This window comes from Balaenoptera ricei, chromosome 6 (genome assembly GCF_028023285.1).
Source record: "Balaenoptera ricei isolate mBalRic1 chromosome 6, mBalRic1.hap2, whole genome shotgun sequence".
Taxonomy (NCBI): domain Eukaryota; kingdom Metazoa; phylum Chordata; class Mammalia; order Artiodactyla; family Balaenopteridae; genus Balaenoptera; species Balaenoptera ricei.
In genome coordinates, this window is record NC_082644.1 from 30,216,193 (window position 1) to 30,240,196 (window position 24,004).

Sequence of the window (24,004 nt, forward strand, 5' to 3'; positions counted from 1 at the left end):
TGAGATCCGGGGCGGGGCCTCCTGCCCCTAGCCGGCCTGTGGGGAAGCGGAGCGGGGCTACCTCGGCCGCTGGAGACGCTGTTGGCAGCTCTCTGAGTTTGGTTCTGTTAGTGGCTGTGGCTTGTGCCCGCTTTTAGCTGCTCTCCTCGCCTCGTTTCTTTTGCGGCTCCGGCCTCGGCAGCGCTCACAGCTCTCGGCGCCGCCGCCTGACCCGCAGGCCGCTTTGGGCCGCGGAGCCCATGAGAGCGCGGGCCCCGCCGCCGCATTTGCGGCGTAGCTGTAGTCCCGTAACCCCCCCAGCCGGCGCGGGCATGGCAGCGGCATGAACGCGGAATCTCCACTGGAGAGGGAGGAGAAGGCGGCGTCGGAGCCCGAGGCGGGAGCCATGCTGGAGAAGCGCGCGGGCGCGCGGGCCGCGAGCGGCAGCTCGGTGAGCGCGGGCTCGGAGTTCGGACGCTTTTCTCAGCCCGAAGCCCCAAGCCAGGGGAGGTTGGGCGGCGTCGCGGCCTGAGTCCGGGGACGCCTGATGCGGGGCTGGGGCCTGGGTCCCTTGGGGATGAGGATACACTGACCCTTCGCCTCGGCTCGAGGGGCTCAGGCTGTCTGAAAGCCTGTCCTTTTCCGTGTCAGCCAGCCGAATTCATCACTGCTAGGCTTTCCTAGCGCTGCTCATCGCTAGACAAAAATTTAGGCGACTTGGTTATTGTTTCAAAAGACGCCCGACGTGGGACCGTGAATATAAGTAATTTGGTTCTTTCAGAGCTCTCCATACGCGTGACAGTGGATCCTGTTTTCATGGTGCACTTTCTGGCTTGAGCCTACTTAGAAGATGTGTGGAGAACCTTTAGAACCGGCATTGGGCCCTGGACCGGGAAGTTGGCGGTGGAGGCTGGGCAGCGCCTTCCTGTTCCTTCCTGGTTCTCTAGGCGGTCACAGAAGCGGTTGGTGAGCAGGATTTCAGAGGAAGCTGCCTATCCTAGGGCCCAACTGAGGAGCGTATTCAGGCTAGTCTCTTAACAGTTTCACGTGAGAGTCAGATGGCTTCCGAAGCACTGGTTTAATTGGCCTGGATTCGGCAGAGCAGGCTGTCAGTGGCGCTTAGGTGTCTGACGTTGGAACTCTTAGCATAGAGTGTCATTTCTCAAAGATATATTTTTTTCTTTTTTGCTCTATTTAGGACAGGAAATATAGAAACGGTACAATGAATAGAAACTAATGCCAAGGAGACTTTTTCCAAAGAAAATAGAAATTTTAGGAAAATTAAATTATATGCAATCGGCTTCAGATTTAATTTGCTTTTAAAGAATGCTAAATGATGTTGAGGGCCCCTTCCTGCCCAAGTGACTTCTTATTTTTGAGGAAAAAAATTAGGAGTTCCTCATTTCAGGAAAGTGTTTTTGGTAGGAGGAGGGAAATTCTGTAGAATTGGTTTCTCTCGTTTTGTTTTTGATTACATAAAAGGTAGACTTATCTTCCTGCCGACTAAGGGAAACGAAACTGCCAGCTCCTCCTCCTGTCTTTGAATTGATAGACCATAATTACTGACCAGTGGCCAAGCTAGTAACCTGAGAGGTAGACTCCATCCTTTCCCATCCCTTCATCCAATATATTAATAAGTCTAGCTAAGTTTACCAGATAAAGATTTTAGGTTTTTTATCCTTTCTGCGTTCCTGTGGTTCAGTTCCTTAGCATTTTTGACCTAGATTTTGACTATCTCTTGAGACCCTTGCTTACTTCATCATCAGGCTGCTCTCCACAGTATTGATTAGTGTAATCTAACATGTAAATATGATCATTACTGCTGTCCTTAAATATTTTCATTAGCTCTCTTTGGCTTATAGGATAAAAAAATAACCTGGCAGGTTGAAGCATTAAAGCATAGTGATTAGGTGAGCATGCTTGGAATCCCAGTTCCCACTTTTTATTACCTGTATAACTTTGGGCAAGTTATATAACCTCTCCAAATTAATGATAGTGTTTACCTCAGAGAATTGTGAGGGTTACTACAACCTGGCACCTAGTAAGTCCTCAATAAATATTAGCTGTTATTGTTATTATTTCTCTATTTTAAGCATGAATGATTGGTCAGAATGTATAGGTGATCCTTGTCTGGTAAAAAACATTCAGTTCTCTCCCATTTACTAATCTATACAGGAACTAGACCCCAACCTAAAAATTAAAGTCGCTGATTTTATGTGCTTAGAACAGGAATTTTTGAGGAATGTGTATTCAAAGAAACTGAGACAGTTTATTCCCTGATTGCTTTCCCTGTGAGTCTTGATGCTAATTTAGGCACAAATAGATTCCTGTCCAGTCTTTCCTTACCTCTTAGGGTGTGTCTCTAGTCAGTACTGATAAATTGCAGCGAATTCTGACAGTGAGTTTTGGTGCTTGCTCTACTTAGATGACTAGCATGGGTAGGTAGCAGGGTTCAGCCACTGGTGCTTTTTGTAATGTGTGTTGCCTGGGAAAGCAGTGAATGTCTTTAATCATATATGTTCATGTCATATGCCAGTACCCCCAAATTATGCATCTTTCCTGTTTGCAGTTTCTTTCTAGTATTGCTTCCAGGTGCTACATTCTTTGTCCTCCAAAACTTGACTTCATTTTAATGTGTTGGAATTTCCTTATAGCTTGATTCTAGTGTATTCATGGTTTCAAGTTCTTAGATGTTACTAATAATCACAAGCAAGACTGCCCACATACAGGGAATCGGCTGAAACTTTTTTCTACCTTGTTTGGCAAAGAGATGTATTGACCTGAATAATAGAAGGGAATCACATATTTATTCTAAGAGACCATTGCAATCTAGAAAAGGGAATTGTGTGTAGTAAATAAGTTCTTGTTTTATTGTCCTTTCTTTGCTCTATCCCTCCCTAATTGTGTGTGTTCATACACCTTGAAATGTTGTGTCAGAATTATTTGCGTTATCATTGAATGCATATCCTTTTGGAATCATTTACCTTTGAGCATCTGAAGAGAATTAAGGATTTTCTGCAAAGAAAACACAACTGAGTTTAGCATACTGTGTATTTCAGAATGTTCATTGACTCCAAAAAGCCAGTACTTAGATACCAGTTAAGATCTCTGATGTAGGGCCTCTCAGGATCAATGCCATTCTGGTGACATTTGATGTGTTTTTAGTTGATTTTCCTCAGACCGTTTTAGAGGGGCTCCTGTAAAGACTAATTTTGATTTATAAGGACAAGAATATTATATATTATATAGGCACAATGGAAACAGTACTGAAGAGCAGCTTGTTACCCAAAAAAAAGGCTAAAAGGACTAGATATGTTTTGTTTGTAAAAAGGTGAAAGAGGGGACTTCCCTGGCGGTCCAGTGGTTAAGACTCCACGCTTCCACTGCAGCGGGGCACGGGTTCCATCCCTGGTCAGGGAACCAAGATCCCACATCCCACGGGTGGCACGGCCAAAAAAAAAAAAAAAAAAAAATGTGAAAGAGGACCTAGGGACATTTTAGGGAAATTTTTTTTTTTTAATTAGCTTTCAATTCTTAACACTGTTAGGAATCAGTATGATCATTTTAGTAATAAAATAGTACTGGGACATTAGCACAACCAAACTCTGTTAAGTAAATTATAAGCAGATAAAAGGAGAAATGGAAAGCATTTGTGAGCAGTTGATCTATCGCAATTTATAAAAGTAAATGCATTGTGCTTTCATAGCAGAAACATTTATATTTCATATTAAGAAGTATGCAGATCTCTAGTCAACTTTCAAGCCTTTATCAGAACACAGACTTGTTGCTGCTGTTGTATTGTTCTTAGGCCTAGTATAGGCAGGATTTTGTAAAACTTGCTTCTTATGATATCTGAGCATCCTTTCCCACTGGTTTTCTTACTAGATTAAGTCTTTGAAGACAGGGACTACACCTGTGTATCTTTTAATCTAAAATAGTCCTTTAATCTAAAATAGTCTAAAATAAATGTATGTTAGAGAAGTAAATTAGTCTAGTTTAAACCAGTAATTATGCTTATCAATGAAATTAGCTTGTTACTTTTATATAAGTTTTGGTTGGCCTTATAAAACAAATTGGAGAGTTCTGTTTTCTTTTATTCTCTGAAGAGTTTGTGTAAGATGGTAATACAGTTGTAGAACTTTATGGTTCTTCAGTTTTTTGGGCTAATGTAGTTCTAGAACAATGTAGATTTTCCGTTTGATTTTCTATTTTTTTCTGTCAATTTTAGTAAGTTGTATTTTGCTAGGAATTTGTCCATTTCATCTAAAATTTCAAATTAATTGGCATAAAGTTGTTCCTAACAGCCTCTTAGGCTCTTTTTAATTACTGTAGGATCTTTAGTCTATTTTTTTTTTATTGCTGACATTGGTAATTTTTACCTTATCTTTAAAAAATATTCTTTAGGGTCTTCTGGATAAATATTCACAAATTTTTCAAGTGGCAGTAATTTCATGTCTTGTTTCTGTATTATATGAACTATATCCAGGAAAATGTTCAGTAGTAATTGTAAAAGTGCACAGCCTTCTCTGCGTAACAGGAATGTATATATTTTTTCCACTGTCAAGGATGATGTTAGCTATACAGATGCGATAAACATGCTTTATTACACTATGGAAGCGTCTTTTTATTCCTCATTCTCCTTCTTGCTGGTGTTTTCTCTCTCCTTTCCCCCTTCTTTCTCTTTCCTTCCTTCCCTCTCTCCCTCCTTCTAGTTTAGTGTCTCATAGAACCTTCACAAGTGGTTTATGAAATCTGAGATGTGCCCTGGGGAAAGAGGTTGTAGCATAGCAAGGGCATTGTTATATGAAAATTGGAAGAGAAATTTGTCCTTAATATCTGTAATCAATTATAACAAATAAGAGTTTCTAACCCTGCAAAAACATATCATATTTGTGAAGTTTGGTCAATTTCCTATCTAGATGCCTGACTTTTTTATATGTAGCTTTGTATTTGCTTCTCTTTTAAAAACAGCTTTATTGAAATATAATTATAAAAACTATATATGTTTAGAGTGTACAGATTTGTGTTTTGACACTTGTGAAATCATTACTGCAATCAAGATAGTGAACATATCCATCATCCCTAAAAGTTTCCTTGTGCCCATTTGTACATCCTCTATCCACCTCCACCTTCCCAGGCAAGCATTTATCTACTTTCTGTTGCTATATATTAGTTTTAATTTTCTAAAGTTTTATATAAATGGACTTATACAGAATATATTCTTTTTGGTCTGGCTTTTTTCAACTCAGATAAATTATTTTGAGATTTATTCATGTTGTTGTATAAATCAGTAGTGCATTCCTTTTTGTTACTGAGTAGTGTTCAGTTGTATGGATGTATCAGTTTGTTTATCCATTCATCCCTCGGTGAACATTTGGTTTATCACCAGTTTTTGGCGGTTACAAATAAAGCGGCGATGAGCATTCATGAACCAGTCTTTGTATGGAGTATACTTTATTTTCTTTTAAGTAAATACTTAGAAGTGGAATGGTTGGATCATATGGTAGGTGTATTGTTTAACTTCTTAAGAAACTGCCCAACTGTTTTTTAAATTTAAAAATTTTAATTTTACATTGGCACTAGCACTATGAGAGTTCATCTACTCCTCATCAACACTTGGTCAGTCAATTTTAGCCCTTCTAGTAGGTCTGTAGTGGTATCTTACTGTGCTTTTATTTTGCATCTCCCTATGGCTAATTATGTTTAACATCGTTCCATAAGCTTACTTGCCATTTGTATATCCTCTTGGTGAAGTGTCTGTTCACATCTTTTGCCTATTTATTTGTTGTTGTTGGGTCGTTTATTATCTTATAATTGAGTTTTAAGAGTTCTTTATATATTGGGGTTGCAAGTCTTTTATCAGATATATGTTTGCAAATATTTTCTTCTGAGCAGAAGTTTTAATGAAATTTAATTTTATCAATATGCTCTTTTAGGGATTGTGTTTTTGGTTTCATATCCAAGAAATCCTAACTCAGTATCACAATAATTTCCTTTTTTATTTTTATAATTTTTAAAAATTTTACAATTAGGTTTATGACCCATTTTGAATTAATTTTTTATATGGTGCACAGTATCAAAGGCAGTTCTTTTTTTGCATATGGTAACGAATTGTTGTCTCATCTGTTGAAAAGACTTATTCACTGAATTGCCTTTGCACCTTTGTCAAAATTCAGTTGTCCATATATGTGTCAGTCTATTCTGGATTCTTTATTTTGTTTCATTGATCTGTTTATCTTTACATCAGTACCATTCAGTCGCTATTACTGGAGATTCATAGTAAGATTTGAAACGAATAGAGTTTGTCCTACAACTTTGTTCTTCTCTTTTAAAACTGTTTTGGCTATTCTGGGTCCTTTGCATTTTAGAATTATAGAATGAGCTTGTCAGTTTCTACAAAAAAGCCTGCTGTTATTTTCGTTGGGATTTTGTTGAATCGGAAGATCAGTTTAGGAAGAATTGAAAACAATATAGTCTTCTGATCCATAAATGAGGTATTTCTCCATTTATTTTAGATCTTTAATTTCTTTCAACTGTGCTTTATAATTTTCAACAGGTCTTTTGTGTCATTTGTCACATTTTCCCTATATCATACGTTTTAGGTGCTATTGAACATGTAATGTAAATGTAATATAAATGTAAATTATTAAGAAATTTTAAATTCACCACTGTTTGTTGCCAATATATAGAAATACAGTTGATTTAAGAAAAAATTTTAATTGTGATATAATATACAAAATTGTAAATTGTAACAAAATTTACAGTTTAATTATTTGTATGTGTATAGTTCAGTAGTGTTAAGTATATTCACATTGTTGTGCAACCAATCTCCAGAACTTTTTCATCTTCTAAAACTGAAACTCTATATCCATTAAACAGCAACTTCCCATTTACTCCAGCTCCGGGTAGCCATCATTCTGCCTTCAGTTTCTGAGTATTGACTACTCTAGATACCTCATATAAGTGGAGTCATATACACAATTTGTCATTTTCTGACTGGCTTATTTCACTTAGCATAATGTCCTCAAGACATGTTGTCTTCAAGATTGTTGAAGGCACGTGTGGCATGTGTCAGGATTTCCATTTTTAAAAAAAAATAATAATAATAATAATTTATTTATTTTTGGCTGCGTCGGGTCCTCGTTGCTCCGCGCTTTTGGCTGCGTTGGGTCCTCATTGCTGTGCAGGGGCTTTCTTTAGTTGCGGCAAGCGGGGGCTACTCTTCTTTGTGGCGCATGGCTTCTCATTACTGTGACTTCTCTTGTTGTGGAGCACGGGCTCTAGGCATGCGGTATTCAGTAGTTGTGACACACAGGCTCTAGAGCGCAGACTCAGTAGTTGTGGCGCACGGGCTTAGTTGCTCCGTGACATGTGGGATCTTCTTGGACCAGGGCTTGAACCCATGTCCCCTGTGTTGGCAGGTGGATTCTTAACCACTGCGCCACCAGGGAAGCCCTTTCCTTCCTTTAAGGCTGAATAATATTCCGTTTTCTGTATATGCCACATTTTCTCTATTTATCTTTTGATGAGCACTTGGGTTGTTTCTGTCTTTTGGCTATTGTGAATAATGCCACTGAACATGAGTGTACAAATATTGGGTTGACCAAAATGTTAACATCTTATGGAAAAACCCGAACGAACTTTTTGGCTAACCCAATATTTCTTTGAGATCCAACTTTCAGTTCTTTTGCATATCTACCCAGAAGTGGAATTGCTAGATTATTGGATAATACTATTTTTAATTTTTTAAGGAACCATTATACTGTTTCCCATAGTGGCTGCACCATTTTACATTCCCACCAACAGTGCACAAGGGTTCTAGTTTCTCCACCTCCTCATCAACACTTGTCATTTTCTTTCTTTCTTTTTTTTTTTTTTACAATACAGAATACAGTTAACTTTTATTTTTTTAATAAATTTATTTATCTGATTTATTTATTTTTGACTGCGTTGGGTCTTCATTGCTGCACATAGGCCTTCTCCAGTTGTGGCGAGCAGGGGCTACTCTTCACTGCAGTGTGCAGGCCTCTCACTGTGGTGGCCTCTCCTGTTGCGGAGCATGGGCTCTAGGCACGTGGGCTTCAGTAGTTGTGGCGCACGGGCTTAGTTGCTCCGCGGCATGTGGGATCTTCTTGGACCAGCACTCGAACCCGTGTCCCCTGCATTGGCAGGAGGATTCTTAACCACTGCGCCACCAGGGAAGCTCAACACTTGTCATTTTTTGTTTTGTGTTGTTTTTGTTTTTGTTGTGGATAGTAGCCATCCTGATGTGTGTGAAGTGATATCTCATTTTGATTTTGCATTTTCCTAATGATTAGCATGTTGAACATCTTCTCATATGCTTGTTTGGCCATTTGTATATTTTCATTAGAGAAATGTATATTCAAGTCCTTTGCCCATTTTGAATTGGGTTATTTGGATTAACTCTTTATCAGATACATGCTTTGCAGATATTTTCTCCATAGGTTGCCTTTTCACTCTGTTGATTCTGTCCGTTGATGCACAAGTTTTAAATTTTTATAAAGTCCAGTTTATCTATTTTTACTTTTGTTGCCTGTGTGTTTTGGTGTCATAGCCAAGAAATCATTGTCAAATCTAATGTTGTGAAACTTTTCCCCTATGTTGTCATCTAAGAGTTTTAGAGTTTTAGGTCTTACATTTAGGTCTATTTTTTTTCCCTGCTAATCCCAAACTCCTAATTTATCCCTCCCCATAGGTCTTTGGTTCATTTTAAAAGTTTGTTATTTCGTTGAAGCCCGATATCTGTTGTTTCTTTTGTTGCTCGTTTTGGAGTCGTGTCTAAGAATCCATTACTAAATCTAAGATTTACCTCTGTGTTCTCTTCTAGGAGTTTTATGGCTTTTAGCTTAGTTCATTCATCTGTTTTGAGTTAATTTTTGTGTGTGGTGTGAGGTAGGGTTCCACCTTCATTCTTTATATGTGGAAATTGAGTTGTCTTAGCACCATTTGTTGGAGAGACAGTTCTTTGCTCATTGATTGAATGGGTTTGGCACTGTTGGCAAAAATCAATTGGGCATAGATATGGATCCATAGATATATGGATTTCTTTGTGGGCTTTCAATTTTATTCAGTTGGTATATATGGTAGACTCTCTCTTTCTTCTGTGTTGACAAGTCGCTGGTGTCTACTGGGTACTGTGATCCTTGAGTTGGGGGTTATGTGGGGGACAAAGGGAGTAGCTTTCAACCTTATCTTTTTCCAGTTGGCAACAGATGACCTGATTGACAAAAGCCAGATGTCCTAGTTCATCTAAACTTTTCAGGTCATGTTGAGAAAGCAGGTGAAGGGGTTGGTGAAGATTGCCCTTTGCCCAGATACACACTATCCAGGCCAGACTTCTTAGTGTGGGTAAGGGATAGGTGGGTAAGTAAAGGTCTGTGCTTTACTTTGCCTGAGACTCCTATTACCACTTAACTCAGGTTGCTGCAGTCCAGGCTACCTACCATATGTATGTGCTGATTCTACTTGTGGAGAAATTCGGGCTCTCTAAGAAAGGCATTGTAAGTAATACAAGTGGCTAGGCTAGTAGCACATACTCTGGAGGTATGTGACTCCCTGGATGTAATACCAGCTTTGCCACTTACTAATCACGTGAATCGGGCAAGTACTTAAGCTCTGTGCATCTGAGTTTTGTCATCTATAAAATGGGGATAATAATAGTTCCTATGTCAAAAGATTGTAGTGAGGATAAAATGATAGTAATGTGCTTTGATCAGGGCTTGGCATGGTGTCTATTGCTGCTGCTGTAAAAGGATAATTTTTGCCTATGTGTATCTCAGAATCCTTTGTAATAGACTGTCCCTGACCTGTGTCCTTGTCCTTCAGAGTGTTTATTTCCATTTTAAATTGTACATTTCATGAGGTGGGAGCCAGGATAGTGTCTTCTATTGCTGCCATTGTTCCCAGCATCTAGCTGACATATAGTAGAGCTCAACAAATATGTGTTGAATGAATTGATCACTTGGAGTTGAATTTTTTTTTTTTTTTTTGGGCTGCGCCACATAGCTTGCGGGATCTTAGTTCCCAGATCAGGGATTGAACCCCAGCCACGGCAGTGAAAGCGCCAAGTCCTAACCACAGGACCACCAGGGAATGCCCTGGAGTTGAATATTTTTATTGTTAAAGAATGTTGATAGAAATAGGAATATTTACAAAAACAGTTCTTGGGATCTTAGTTTGCTTTAAGTTGGTTGGTAGTTGATAAATTAAGTTTGAAAACTTGAGTGAGGGAAAAGCAGTTCTTTTACAAATATTTAATGAATGCTTGGTCTATACAACATGATAGCCATGTCATTTATTCAACTATTTAATGTGAGGCTGACAAATTTTTTATAATTTTTGCAGAAAAGTTATTTCATCTGGAGAAATAAGCAGTAAAATTGTTTTTCTGACTTGCATTCCAATATTATTAGGTAGGAGGAAGAAAAGCAAAGCCTTTAGGTATAGTCATTTGTTTGTTTTTTAAAACCATTTGTGTTCTCCTTGTGTTTATATTTAAAAGCTTTCTAATAAAAAATTTATTTTTGATGGAGCATTTTACTAACCAGGTATATATGATATAAGCAGAAAGTACCATAAGTATGAATTATTAAAATATTGAGGGCTAATAGTGAAACATACTTTTCATACATGTCTTTTATAGTAATGCAGAGATGACTGACTGAACCTTGTGGCAGTACGTTTCAACTATGGAGTACCAATCTTCAATTAGAATATATTTTAAAATAATTTTTTTTTCTGTCCAGAAGTATGATGGAGCCAACAGTTTACATAGTTATAGACTTGGTTCCTTAAAATATCAAACTCAAATATTACATTTTAACATTGTGCATGACATAATAATGTATTTGATAAAGAGGTTTATTATTGTACATAAGAAGTCCAGGAATAGTGTGCTTAGCTTAGCAGTTTAATATCACCAAGGACCTGGTGGGCTCATTACATTCATAAGCTTCACTCTTCCCAATGTGTTGGCTTTCGGTCTTTAGGGTTGATCCCTTGTGGTCTCTTAAGTTCAAGTGCATTTTAACAACCCTTCATTTTTAGTCCTGCCACCCCACATTTACTGCTTTTGACATTGTATTTTACATCTTTTTGTTTTGCGTATCCCTTAACTGCTTATTGCAGATATAGATGATTTTGCTACTTCTTTCTTTAAACTTTCCCTACTAGCTTTATACATGGCTGATTTATTACCTTTACTGTATATTTGCCTTTACCAATGAGATTTTTCCTTTTATAATTTCCATGTTTCTAGTTGTGGTCCTTTTTTTTTTTTCCGCTTAGAGAAGTTCCTTTTAACATTTCTTGTAAAGTTGGTTTGATGGTGCTGAACTCTTAGCTTGCTTGTCTGTGAAACTTCTGATCTCTCCATCAAATCTGAATGAAATTCTTTGTTGTAGGTTTACCCCTTTCATCACTTTAAATATCGTGTCCCTCCCTTCTGGTCTGCTGAGTTTATGCTGAAAAGTCAGCTGATAGTCATGGGAGTTCCCTTGAATGTAACTTGTTGCTTTTAATATTCTCTCTTTACCTTTTATTTTTGCCATTTTAATTACTGTTTATCTTGGTGTGGTTCTCTTTGGGTTGATCCTGTTTGGGATGTCTGTGATTCCTGGACCTGGAGGTCTGTGTTTCCTTTCCCCATTTAAGGAAATTTTCAGCTATTATGTCTTAAAATATGTTTTCTCTCTCTTCTCCTTCTGGGACCCCTATAATGCAAATGTAGTATGCTTGATGTTGTTCTAAAGGTCTCTTAGGCTGTCCTCCTTTCTTTTTACTTTTTTTCCTTTTGTCTGTTCTGCTACAGTGATTTCTACTCTGTCTTCCAGCTTGCTGATCCATTCCCTTGTATCATTCAGTCTGTTGTTGATTCCTTCTAGTGTATTTTTCATTTCACTTATTGTATTCTTCGTCTCTGTTTGGTTCGTCTTTATATTTGCTTGTTATACGTATTATATACACACAAAAGTTTAACTCTTTGTTAAACACGAGTTTTTAACTTTAATGGAGTCCAACATAACAACTTTTTCTTGCATGGATGGTGACAATAGTGTTGTGTATACAAACTCATGAAACTATGGGACCTAATTTTGGGGTCTATGATCTATTTTGAGTTACTTTTTTTTTAGTGTAGCAATATATGCATAACATAAAATTTATCATCTTAGACATTTTTAAGTGCATAGTTCAGTGGCATTTAAGTACATTAAAATTGTTGTGCAACCATTACCATTGTCCGTCTCCAGAACTTTTCATTATCCCAAACTGAATTCAGTACCCATTAAACTATAACTCCTCAATTCCCTCTCCTCCCAGCCCCTGGCAACCACCATCCACAGTCTATCTCTATGAATCTGACTATTCTAGATACCTCGTATAAATAGAATTATACAGCAACTGTCCTTTTATGACTGGCTTATTTCACTTAGCATATTGTCTTCAAGGTTTATCAGTGTTGTAACATGTCAGAATGTCCTGTCTTTTTTACTGCTGAAAACTATTCCATTGCATGCATATACCATATTTTGTTAATACATTCATCCACCAATGGACACTTGGGTGGCTTCTACCTTTTGGCTGTTGTGAGTAATGCTGCTGTGAACGTGGGTGTAGATACCTCTTGGAGACCCTGCAGTCAATTCTTTTGGGTATATACCGAAAAGTAGAATTGCTGGATCTCTAGGTAATTCTATTTTTAATTTTTTTAGGAACCCCATACTGTTTTTCACAGTGGTTGTAGCATATTACATTCCCATTAACGGTGCACCAGGGTTCCAGTTTCTCTAAATCTTTGTCAACACTTGTTTTTTCTGGTTTTAATTTTTGTTTTTAGTCATGGCCATCCTAATGAGCACAGGTAATATCTCATTTTGCTTTTGATTTTCATTTCCCTAATGATTAGTGATGTTCAGCGTCTTTTCATGTATTTATTTGTTCTTTGCCCAATTTTTTTTTTTTTGTCCTTGAGTTGTAGGACTTTTTTTTTTTTAATATACTCTGGATGTTAATTTCTTATCCGATATGTGATTTGCAAGTGTTTTCTCCTATAGGTTGTCTTTTCACTCTGTTGGTAATGTCCTTTGATGCACAAAAGCTTTCTATTTTGATCAAGTCCAATTTATCTATTTTTTTTGTTGTTGCTTTTTCTTTTGGTGTTATATCCAAGAAATCGTTGCCAAGTCCAGTGTCATGAAGCTTTTCCCCTATGTTGTCATCTAAGAGTTTTATAGTTTTAGCTCTTATGTTCAGGGCTTTAATCCATTGTGAGTTAAGTTTTTGTGCATGATGTAAGGTAGAAAAGGTCTACTTCATTCTTTTGCATATGAATATCCAACTTCCCCAGCCCGTTTGTTGAAGAGACTGTCCTTTCTCCATTAAATGGTCTTGGCACCCTTGTTGCAAATGATTTGACCATTATGCAAATGTTTATTTCTGGATTCTATTATACTCCTTAGGTCTATATGTGTGTATTTGTGGCAGTACCACACTGTTTTGATTAGCTTTGTAGTATGTTTTGAAATCAGGAAGTGTGAGAACTACAGTTTTGTTCTTCTTTTTCAGGATTGTTTTGGCTATTCAGGATTCCTTGAGATTCCATGTAAGATCATGACATGCTCAAACAAATAATTTTACTCCTTCCTTTCCAGTTTGGATGTCTTTTATTTCTTTTTTTCCCTAATTACTCTGGTTAGAACTTCCACTACTGTGTTGAATAGAAACTGTGAAAGCGGGCATCTTTTTCTTCTTCCTGGTCTTAGAGGAAAAGTTTTTTCAGCCATTGACTATTTTGATGTTAGGTGTGGATTTTTCATATGTGGCCTTTATTATATTGAGATAAGATAATTTCCTTCAATGCTAGTTTTTTGGAAATTTTTTTTTATCATAAAAGGGTGTTAATTTTCTCAAATGCTTTTTCTGCATCAGTTGAGATGGAGCATGTGGGGTTTTTTCCCCCCTTCATTTTAATGTGGTGTATTCCACTGGTTGATTTTATATGTGAACTATTCTTAACATTCCACGAATAAATCTCACTTGGTTATGGTGTATAACCCTTTTCATATGCTGCTGCATTTGGTTTGCTGGTGTGTTGTTAAGAACTGTTGCATCAACAGCATAAGGAAAAATAGTCTCTAGTTGTCTTTTCTGGTAGGGTCTTTGTCTGGCTTTATACAGGTAATGCTGTTTTCATAGAGAATGTTGATAAAATGTGGTCGGTTGTGAGAAGAGTTTGAGAGGGATTGGTGTTCTTTAAATGTTTGGTTTAAAGTGAAGCCATCAGGTTCAGGGCTTTTCTTTGTCAGGAGGTTTTTGATCACTGATTCAGTCTCTTTATTAGTTCTAGGTTTATTCATATGTTCTGCTTCTTTATGATTCAGCCTTAGTAGATTTCTAGGAATTTGTCTCTTTCATCCAATTAATCCAATTTGTTGGCTTAACATGTCCAAGTACTGCCTTATAACCTATCTTTCATTTCTGATTTTAGCAATTTAAGTCTTCCTCAATTTTTCTTGGTTTTCCAAAGATTTGTCAATTTTTTTCATATTTTCATAAATATCAACTTGATTTTGTTGATTTTCTGTGTTGCTTTTCTGTATTGCATTTATTTCTGCTTTAATCTATTTCTTTCCTTTTTCTTGCTTTGTGTTTAGTTTGCTCTTTTCTAGTTTCTTACAGGGAAAAAGTTAGATTGTTGATATCAGATCTTCTGTTATAATCAGGCATTTACAGCTGTAGGTTTCCCTCTAAGCACTGCTTTAGCTGCATTTAACAAGCTTTGATATGCTGTGTTTTCCTTTTCCTTTATCTGAAAGTTTTGTAACTTTTCGTGTGATTTCTTTTTTGACACATGGCTATTTAGGAGTATGTTGAATAATGTTCATATTTATGAATTTTCCAAATTTTCTTATGTTACTGATTCCTAGCTGCATTGTGTTCAAGAACATAGTGTGATTTTTAATTCTTTTAAGTTTATTCAGATTTGTTTTTCGGTCTTTCCATGTGCACGTGAGAAGAATGTGTGTTCTGCTGTAGTTGGGTGGAGTGCTCAATGTCTGTTACATCTAGTTAGTGTACAGTGTTACTGAAATCTTCTATTTCCTTGTTGATCTTGTCTATTGGAAAAGGGTATTGAAGTCTCCAACTATTGTTGAATTGTCTGTTTGTGCCTTTTATTTTTTTTAACATCTTTATTGGAGTATAATTGTTTTACAATACTGTGTTAGTTTCTGCTGTATAACAAATAAATCAGCTACATGTATACATATATCCCCATATCCCCTCCCTTTTGCGCCTCCCTCCCATCCTCCCTATCCCACCCCTCTAGGTGGTCACAAAGCACTGAGCTGATCTCCCTGTGCTATGCATAGCGCATAGTTTTTTAAGGAACCTCCATACTGTTCTCCATAGTGTCTGTATTAATTTACATTCCCATCAGCAGTGCAAGAGGGATCCCTTTTCTCCACACCCTCTCCAGCATTTATTGTTTGTACATTTTATGATGATGGCCATTCTGACCAGTGTGAGGTGATACCTCATTGTGGTTTTGATTTGCATTTCTCTAATGATTAGTGATGCTGAGCATCCGTTCATGTGTCTGTTGGCAATCTGTATATCTTCTTTGGAGAAATGTCTCTTTAGGTGTTCTGCCCATTTTTGGATTGGGTTGTTTGTTTTTTAGATATTGAGCTGCTTGTACATTTTGGAGATTAATCCTTTGTCAGTTGCTTCATTTGCAAATATTTTCTCCAATTCTGAGGGTTGTCTTTTTGTCCTGTTTATGGTTTCCTTTGCTGTGCAAAGGCTTTTAAGTTTTCTTAGGTCCCATTTGTTTGTTTTTATTTCCATTACTCTAGGAGGTGGGTCAAAAAGGATCTTCTGTGATTTATGTCCTAGAGTGTTCTGCCTATGTTTTCCTCTAAGAGTTTTATAGCGTCTGGCTTTATATTTAGGTCTTTGATCCATGTTGAGTTTATTTTTGTGTATGCTGTTAGGAAGTGTTCGAATTTCATTCTTTTCCATGTAGTTGTCCACTTTTCCCAGCACCACTTATTGAAGAGACTGTCTTTTCTCCATTGCATATTCTTGCCTCCTCTGTCAAAGCTAAGGTGACCATGTGTGCCTGGGTTTATCTCTGGGCTTTCTATCCTGTTCCATTGATCTATATTTCTCTGTTTGTACCAGTACCATACTGTCTTGATTACTGTAGTTCTATAGCATAGTTTGAAGTCAGGGAGCCTGATTCCTCCAGCTCTGTTTTTCTTAAGATTGCATTAGCTCTTTGGGGTCTTTTCTGTTTCCATACAAATTGTGAAATTTTTTGTTCTAGTTCTGTAAAAATGCCATTTTTAGTTTGATAAGGATTGCATTGAATCTGTAGATTGCGTTGGGTAGTATAGTCATTTTCACAGTGTTGATTCTTCCACTCTAAAAACGTGGTGTATCTCTCCATCTGTTTGTATCATCATTAATTTCTTTCATCAGTGTCTTATAGTTCTCTGCATATAGGTCTTTTGTCTGCTTAGGTAGGTATATTCCTAGGTATTTTATTCTTTTTGTTGCAGTGATAATGGGAGTGTTTCCTTAATTTCTCTTTCAGGTTTTTTGTTGTTAGTGTATAGGAATGCAAGAGATTTCTGTGCATTAATATGGTATTCTGCTACTCTACCAAATTCACTGATTAGCTCTAGTAGTTTTCTGGTAGCATCTTTAGGATTCTCTATGTATAGTGTCATGTCATCTGCAAACAGTGACAGTTTTACTTCTTCTTTTCCGATTTGTATTCCTTTTATTTCTTTTTCTTCTCTGATTGCTGTGGCTAAAACTTCCAAAACAATGTTGAATAATAGTGGTGAGAGTGGGCAGCCTTGTCTTGTTCCTGATCTTAGAGGAAATGGTTTCAGTTTTTCACCTTGGAGAATGATGTTGGCTGTGGGTTTGTCATATATGGCCTTTATTATGTTGAAGTAGGTTCTCCCTATGCCTACTTTCTGGAGAGTTTTTATCATAAGTGGGTATTGAATTTTGTCAAAAGCTTTTTCTGCATCTATTGAGATGATCATATGGTTTTTCTCATTACATTGATTGATTTGCGTATGTTGAAAAATCCTTGCATTCCTGGGATAAACCCCGATTGATCATGGTGTACGATCCTTTTAATGTGCTGCTGGATTCTCTTTGCTAGTATTTTGTTGAGGATTTTTGCATCTATGTTCATCAGTGATATTGGTCTGTAGTTTTCTTTCTTTGTGACATCTTTGTCTGGTTTTGGTGTCAGGGTGATGATAGCCTCGTAGAATAAGTTTGGGAGTGCTCCTCCCTCTGCAGTATTTTGGAAGAGTTTGAGAAGGTTTGGTGTTAGCTATTCTCTAAATGTTTAATAGAATTTGCCTGTGAAGCCATCTGATCCTGGGCTTTTGTTTGTTGGAAGATTTTTAATCACAGTTTCAATTTCAGTGCTTGTGATTGGTCTGTTTATACGTTCTATTTCTTCCTGGCTCAGTCCTGGAAGGTTGTGCTTTTCTAAGAAGTTGTCGATTTTTGTCCATTTCATTGGCATATAGTTGCTTGTAGTAATCTCTCATGATCCTTTGTATTTCTGCAGTGTCAGTTGTCACTTCTCCTTTTTCATTTCTAATTCTGTTGATTTGATTCTTCTCCTTTTTTTCTTGATGAGTCTGGCTAATGGTTTAACAATTTTGCTTATCTTCTCAAAGAACAAGCGTTTAGTTTTATTGATCTTTGGTATCGTTCCTTCATTTCTTTTTCATTTATTTCTGATCTGATATTTATGATTTCTCTCCTTCTGCTAACTTTGGGTTTTGTTTGTTCTTCTTACTCTAAATGCTTTAGGTGTAAGGTTAGGTTGTTTATTTGAGATGTTTTTTGTTTCTTGAGGTAGGATTGTATTGCTATAAACTTCCCTCTTAAAACTGCTTTTGCTGCATTCCATAGGTTTTGGGTCATCGTGTTTTCATTGTCATTTGTTTCTAGGTATCTTTTGATTTCTTCTTTGATTTTTTTCAGTGATCTCTTGGTTACTTAGTACGAATTGTTTAACCTCCATGTGTTTGTATTTTTTACAGTTTTTTTTTTCCTGTAATTGATATCTAGTCTCATAATTTTGTGGTCAGAAAATATACTTGATACGATTTCAACTTTCTTAAATTTACCAAGGCTTGATTTGTGACCCAAGATATGATCTATTCTGGAGAATGTTCCAGGAGCACTTGAGAAGAAAGTGTATTTTGTTGCTTTGGGATGGAATACCCTATAAATATCAATTAAGTTCATCTTGTATAACATGTCATTTAAAGTTTGTGTTTCCTTATTAATTTTTTTTGGATGATCTGTCCATTGGTGAAAGTGGGGTATTAAAGTACCCTACTATTATTGTGTTGCTGTCAATTTCCCCTTTATTGGCTGTTAGCGTTTGCCTTATATATTGTGGTGCTCCTATGTTGGGTGCATAAATATTTACAATCGTTATATCTCCCTATTTCATTGACCCCTTGATTATTATGTAGTGTCCTTCTTTGTTTCTTGAAATAGTCTTTATTTTAAAGTCTATTTTGTCTGATATGAGAATTGCTACTCCAGCTTTCTTTGATTTCCATTTGCATGGAATATCTTTTTCCATCCCCTCACTTTTAGTCTGTATGTGTCTGTAGGTCTGAAGTGGATCTCTTGTAGACAACATATATACGGGTCTTGTTTTTGTATCCATTGAGCTAGTCTGTGTCTTTCGGTTGGAGCATTTAATCCATTTACTTTTAAGGTAATTATCGATAATGTGTGTTCCTATTACCATTTTCTTAATTGTTTTGGGTTTGTTTTTGTAGTCTTTTCCTTCATGTTTCCTGCCTAGAGAAGTTCCTTTAACATTTGCTGTAAAGCTGGTTTGGTGGTGCTGAATTCTCTTAGCTTTTGCTTGTCTGTAAAGGTTTTAATTTCTGTGCCGAATCTGAATGAGACCCTTGCTGGGTAGAGTAATCTTGGTTGTAGGTCTTTCCCTTTCATCACTTTAAATATGTCCTGCCACTCCCTTCTGGCTTGCAGAGTTCCTGCTGAAAGATCAGCTGTTAACCTTATGGAGATTCCCTTGTATGTAATTTGTTGCCTTTCCCTTGCTGCTTTTAATATTTTTTGTTTGTATTTAATTTTTGATAGTTTGATTAATATGTGTCTTGGCATATATTATCTCTTCAAATATTTTCTCAGACCATTTATTTTTCTTTTCTTTCTCTTCTGGTACCCCTATAATTCAAATGTTGGTGTCCCCAGAGGTATCTGAGGCTGTCCTCAATTCTTTTCCTTCTTTATTCTGCTCTGTGGCAGTTATTTCCACTATTGTATCTTCCAGATCACTTATCCATTTTTCTGCCTCAGTTATTCTGCTATTGATTCCTTCTAGAGAATTTTTAATTTCATTTATTGTGTTCATCATTGGTTGTTTGCTCTTTAGTTCTTCTAGGACCTTGTTAAACGTTTCTTGTATTTTCTCCATTGTATTTCCAAGATTTTGGATCATTTTTACTGTCATTACCCTGAATTCTTATTCAGGTAGACTGCCTATTTCCTCTTAATTTGTTTGGTCTGGTGGCTTTTTACCTTGCTTCTTCACCTGCTGCATATTTCTCTGTCTTCTCATTTTGTTTAACTTACTGTGTTTGGGGTTTCCTTTTTGCAGGCTGCAGGTTCGTAGTTCCCGTTGTTATTTGTGTCTGTCCCCAGTGGGTGAGGTTGGTTCAGTGGCTTGTGTAGGCTTCCTGGTGGAGGGGACTGGTGCCTGTGTTCTGGTGGGTGGGACTGGATATTGTCTTTCTGGTGGGCAGGGCTGTGTCTGGTGGTCTGTTTTGGGGTGTCTGTGAACTTCTTACGATTTTAGGCAGCCTTTCTGCTAATGGGTGGGGTTGTGTTCCTGTCTTGCTAGTTGTTTGGCATGGGCGTCAAGCACTGGGGCTTGCTGGCCATTGGGTGAAGCTGGGTCTTAGTATTGAGACAGAGATTTCTAGGAGAGCTCTCACCAATTGATATTACATGAGGCCAGGAGGTCACTGGTGGTCCAATGTCCTGGACTCAGCCTCCCGCCTTGGAGGCTCAGGCCTGACACCTGGCCGGAGCATCAGGACCTGTCAACCACACGGTACTCTTGTTTCCAACAGACCCTGCAGGCAGAGATCCAGGAGACTGACTGATGTGGTAGGAATTCTCACCTTCTTCTGGCTTCTGTCCGGTGTCCCAGCATCTCTTACTGCAACAGCTTTGGGGCATGTAGTGTCCAGCCACTAAAGTTGCATCCCATTGTCATCCCAGCTGTTTGGTAGGAAGAAATTGCCCTCTACCCTTCTAGGTTCTTCTGGCTGGTCAAAATGGCTGAAACTCTCACCTTAAATACCGTCTTCTACTAAAGATAAAAGAGGGTGTATCTTTTATTTTTAAAGGGTATGGGTGCCAGTGGATGAGAGAGAATGATTTAATGTTGCACAATATAAATATCTTTGATATTGATTGTAAACAGGTCCTATAAATAAATATGAAAGAAAACACTTTTTATGAAAAAAATGTGCAAAGAAAAATAAATATAAATTCCTAATAATTATAGGAAAGAAGCTCAACTTCACTTGTAATCAGAGAAATACAAAATAAAATGATAATCATTTTAAAAATCTAGCAAAAATTTAAAAATTATTTGTAGTTTAGAATATGGGGAAACAGGTATTTTCAAACACTGTTAATGAGACAGGTTCTTTTTAAAATTCTTGGTAACTTTTAAAAAGTTTTTTGTTTTTTTCTTTTTTTTACTTATATTCAGTTATGAATACACTCATATATTCATCACCCTACTCCACCAGTTGAAACACAGTCTTATTTCATCTGCATTTTGTGTAAACTGGTCCTTAAGTATCAGCTGAGTTGAATCCAAGCTTTTGTTTCTTTTATTTTGGCAAGAAGAATTTATAAGTGGTGTTATTTCTTGTTAGCACATCATGCAAGAAATAATCTTTGACTCTCTTAGTGATGTTATGAATGATTAGGTTTCAGGTGTTAGTCTGATTATTCCTTCATGAAGTACCTTGTTCACTTTTACCTAATGACTTTAACGGCCATTGATGGTTATTGCCTAGATTTACTATTTAAGTGAGCTTATTACAAAGTGTGAGGATTATATGTTAATCATTCCTTCTTCATTCATTATTGAAATTCTTAAAAAGGAGAACTTTAGCTAATCAGTATTTGGTTACCCTGAGATATGGAAAAGCAGAATAAGTGCTTCTCTCTCTCTCTCTTTTTTTTTACTCCACATTTATCAGTTTTCAGAATAATGGCTTAGTTTTCTAGCATCCACCAAAGATTGATGGACTTACAAATTTGAATATATATCTGTTTCAATCTGTGGCAAATATTACTCTTTTTACTCAGTCTTTGCCCAGTGCGGTTTCCTTCAGGTTGGTCCTGAATCCTTTTGATATGACTGTAGTCTGTGATAGCATCTTTGCTTTTGGAAAGATATGTTCCAGGATCATGTACATTTTTTGCCCAAACTTGGAATCAGCTCATTGTCGAAAAAGTTCAATTTTCTTTTAGTAGGAAATGATACTTCAAGACCACAATCTGGGCTCTAGGAGATGTTCGCTCCTGTTGGGTTGCTCATCTTTTTCTAGGTCTTTTCAGTGAATAGAATTAGGAAATCCTAACTATTTTCATTTAAGGTAATGTGTATCATAATCTATATTGATATTTTAAAACCAGATTTAGGATTTCAAGTATTTACTTCTTTGATTTTATATTTGTATCTTTTTCTCTTACAATGAAAATCTTGGTTCCTACAGACAATAGCATAGTACCTTATTTACTGTATTCTACTAGTTACATTTGAAAGTTTCAGGAAGTAAAAACAATGTTATTAATACCAACATGATTATTTTAAAACAGTTGAAGATTTTTTTGACCCTTAGAATATACCCTCTAAGGATGTGCATTCAAATTCTGTGTTTTAATGCAACTAAACAACACATTGATACACAGGTTGATTTATTTCATTTGGATTTAGTTTTGTTTTAGAATTAGGTAAAGCATTTACATGGTTCTGAAGTCAAATATATAAAACAAGGTATGAAATCTTGCTACCATCTCTGTGGCCTCCATTTCTCTCCCTCCTTCCTTCTGTATGTAACTGCTTTTCTTTGGTTGCTTATTTTTCTTTCCACCTGTGTTTTGTTTTTTAATATAAGCAAATATATGTGTGTGCATAGGTATTCATATTATTTGATCATCTCTTAGATTAAAAAGTACTGTACATTGCACAGTATTATGTGCCTTGCTTTTTTTTACTTAACAACATATTCTGATCATTGCTCCAAAGCAATATGTAGACATCTCCTTTTTATTACTGTATAATGCTCTAGTGTGTGGATTTACTATAGTCTATTCTGTCAGTACTTTACTGAATGAACTGAGTCCCTTGTGGAGGGGGAAGCACTATCAAAGTGTTCCCAAAGCCTTGTGCATATGACACCTCATATTTTTGCCGTTTTGTCTTTGGGACAAATCCCTAAAGTGAGATTGTTGCTTTGGAGGATAAATATGTAAGTAATTTTGCTAGATGTTGCCGCATTGTACCATTTTTCATCCCATTAGCAGTGTAAGAGAATATTGTGAAACTTTGGAAGTTTTGCCATTCTGATAGTGAGAAATTATCTGAGTAAAGCTCAATTTTGCATTTTTCTTATTATGAATGAAGTTGTTGAAGGGCTATTTGATACCTTATTCTGTGAACTGTTTGTGCTTACCTTTTGCCCATCTTACTATTGCATTGTTAGTCTTTTTCTTCTTGATTTTTTTTAGAAGAATTTTATATGTTAGAGATATTAGTTGATTAGCTGACGTAAATTGAAGTGTATTTTTTTTACCCACAGTTTGTACAGCTTTTTGATTATAATTGGTTCTTATTATAATTTAAATTGTGTATAACCTTTGGCGCTGCAATTCTACTTCTAGGAATTTATCCTAGAATGCTGTACATTTGTATATATGAAAGGATATTAATTGTCCCAACAATTCCATTCCTTGGTTATAGCCAAGGGAATTGGAAATCTATGTTTCTACAAAAATTTGTACATCAGTGTTTATAGCAGCACTATTCATAATAGCCAAAGGTAGAAAAAACTCAAGTGTCTATTAAACTGATGAATGAATAAACAAAATGCAGTATATCTACACAATGGAATATTATTTGGCCATAGAACTGAAAAATGAACATGGATGAACTTTGAAAATATTGTGCTGAATGGAAGCAGCAAGACACAATAAGCCACACGTTTTATGATTCCGTTTGTGAATTCTATTTATATATGATTCTAGAATAGGCAAATCCACATAGACAGAAGGTAGATTAGCAGTTACCAGGGGATGGGGTGAGGAGAAAATGGGGAGTGACTGCTAAGGGATATGAGATTTCCTTTTAGGTGATGGTTTTAGAACTTTGTGAATATATGAAAAACCACTGAATTGTATATTTGAAAATGGTGAATTTTATGGGATATGAATTATATCTCAATAAAAAATTTTAATGAATATCTCCCACCTAATCATGAGAGAACATTAGACAAATTCAAACTGAAGGACATTCTACAAAATAACTGGTGAAGTATATACCAGAACTCCTCAAAAGTGTCAAGATCATGAAAAATAAAAAATAAAAATCTTAGGAATCATCTCAGATTGGAAAAGCCTAAGGAAGCATGAGACCTAAATGCAGTGTGAAATCCTGGATTAGGTCCTAAACTAGGAAAAAGAAAAAACTAGTGGGGAAAATAGTGAATTCAAATAAGATTTGTAGATTAGCTAAAGTAGTGTAGTAATGTTAGTTTCCAGGTTTGAATAATTGTACCATAGTTATTTAAGATGTTAACATTTGCGGAAGCTGGTAAGGGGTATAGAAGGACTCTGCTGGTTTTACAACTTTCTGTAGGTTTAAAATTATCTCAAAAAGTTTTAAAATGAA

The 24,004-nt window shown here is 36.6% G+C and overlaps 1 protein-coding gene across 2 annotated transcripts in view; it reads left to right on the forward strand.

Moving 5' to 3' along the window:
- The first annotated feature begins 12 nt into the window (after positions 1-12).
- The window catches only part of MFSD14B (major facilitator superfamily domain containing 14B), an 84,708-nt gene continuing 60,716 nt past the window's right edge, over positions 13-24,004 (forward strand). The window contains exon 1 of one of the 2 annotated variants that reach the window (XM_059924389.1): positions 13-430. In XM_059924389.1, coding sequence (XP_059780372.1) covers positions 323-430 — 108 coding nt within the window. In that variant the 5' untranslated portion in view covers positions 13-322. The remainder of the gene's footprint in view (positions 431-24,004) is intronic. The other variant, XM_059924388.1, reaches the window with a different exon arrangement.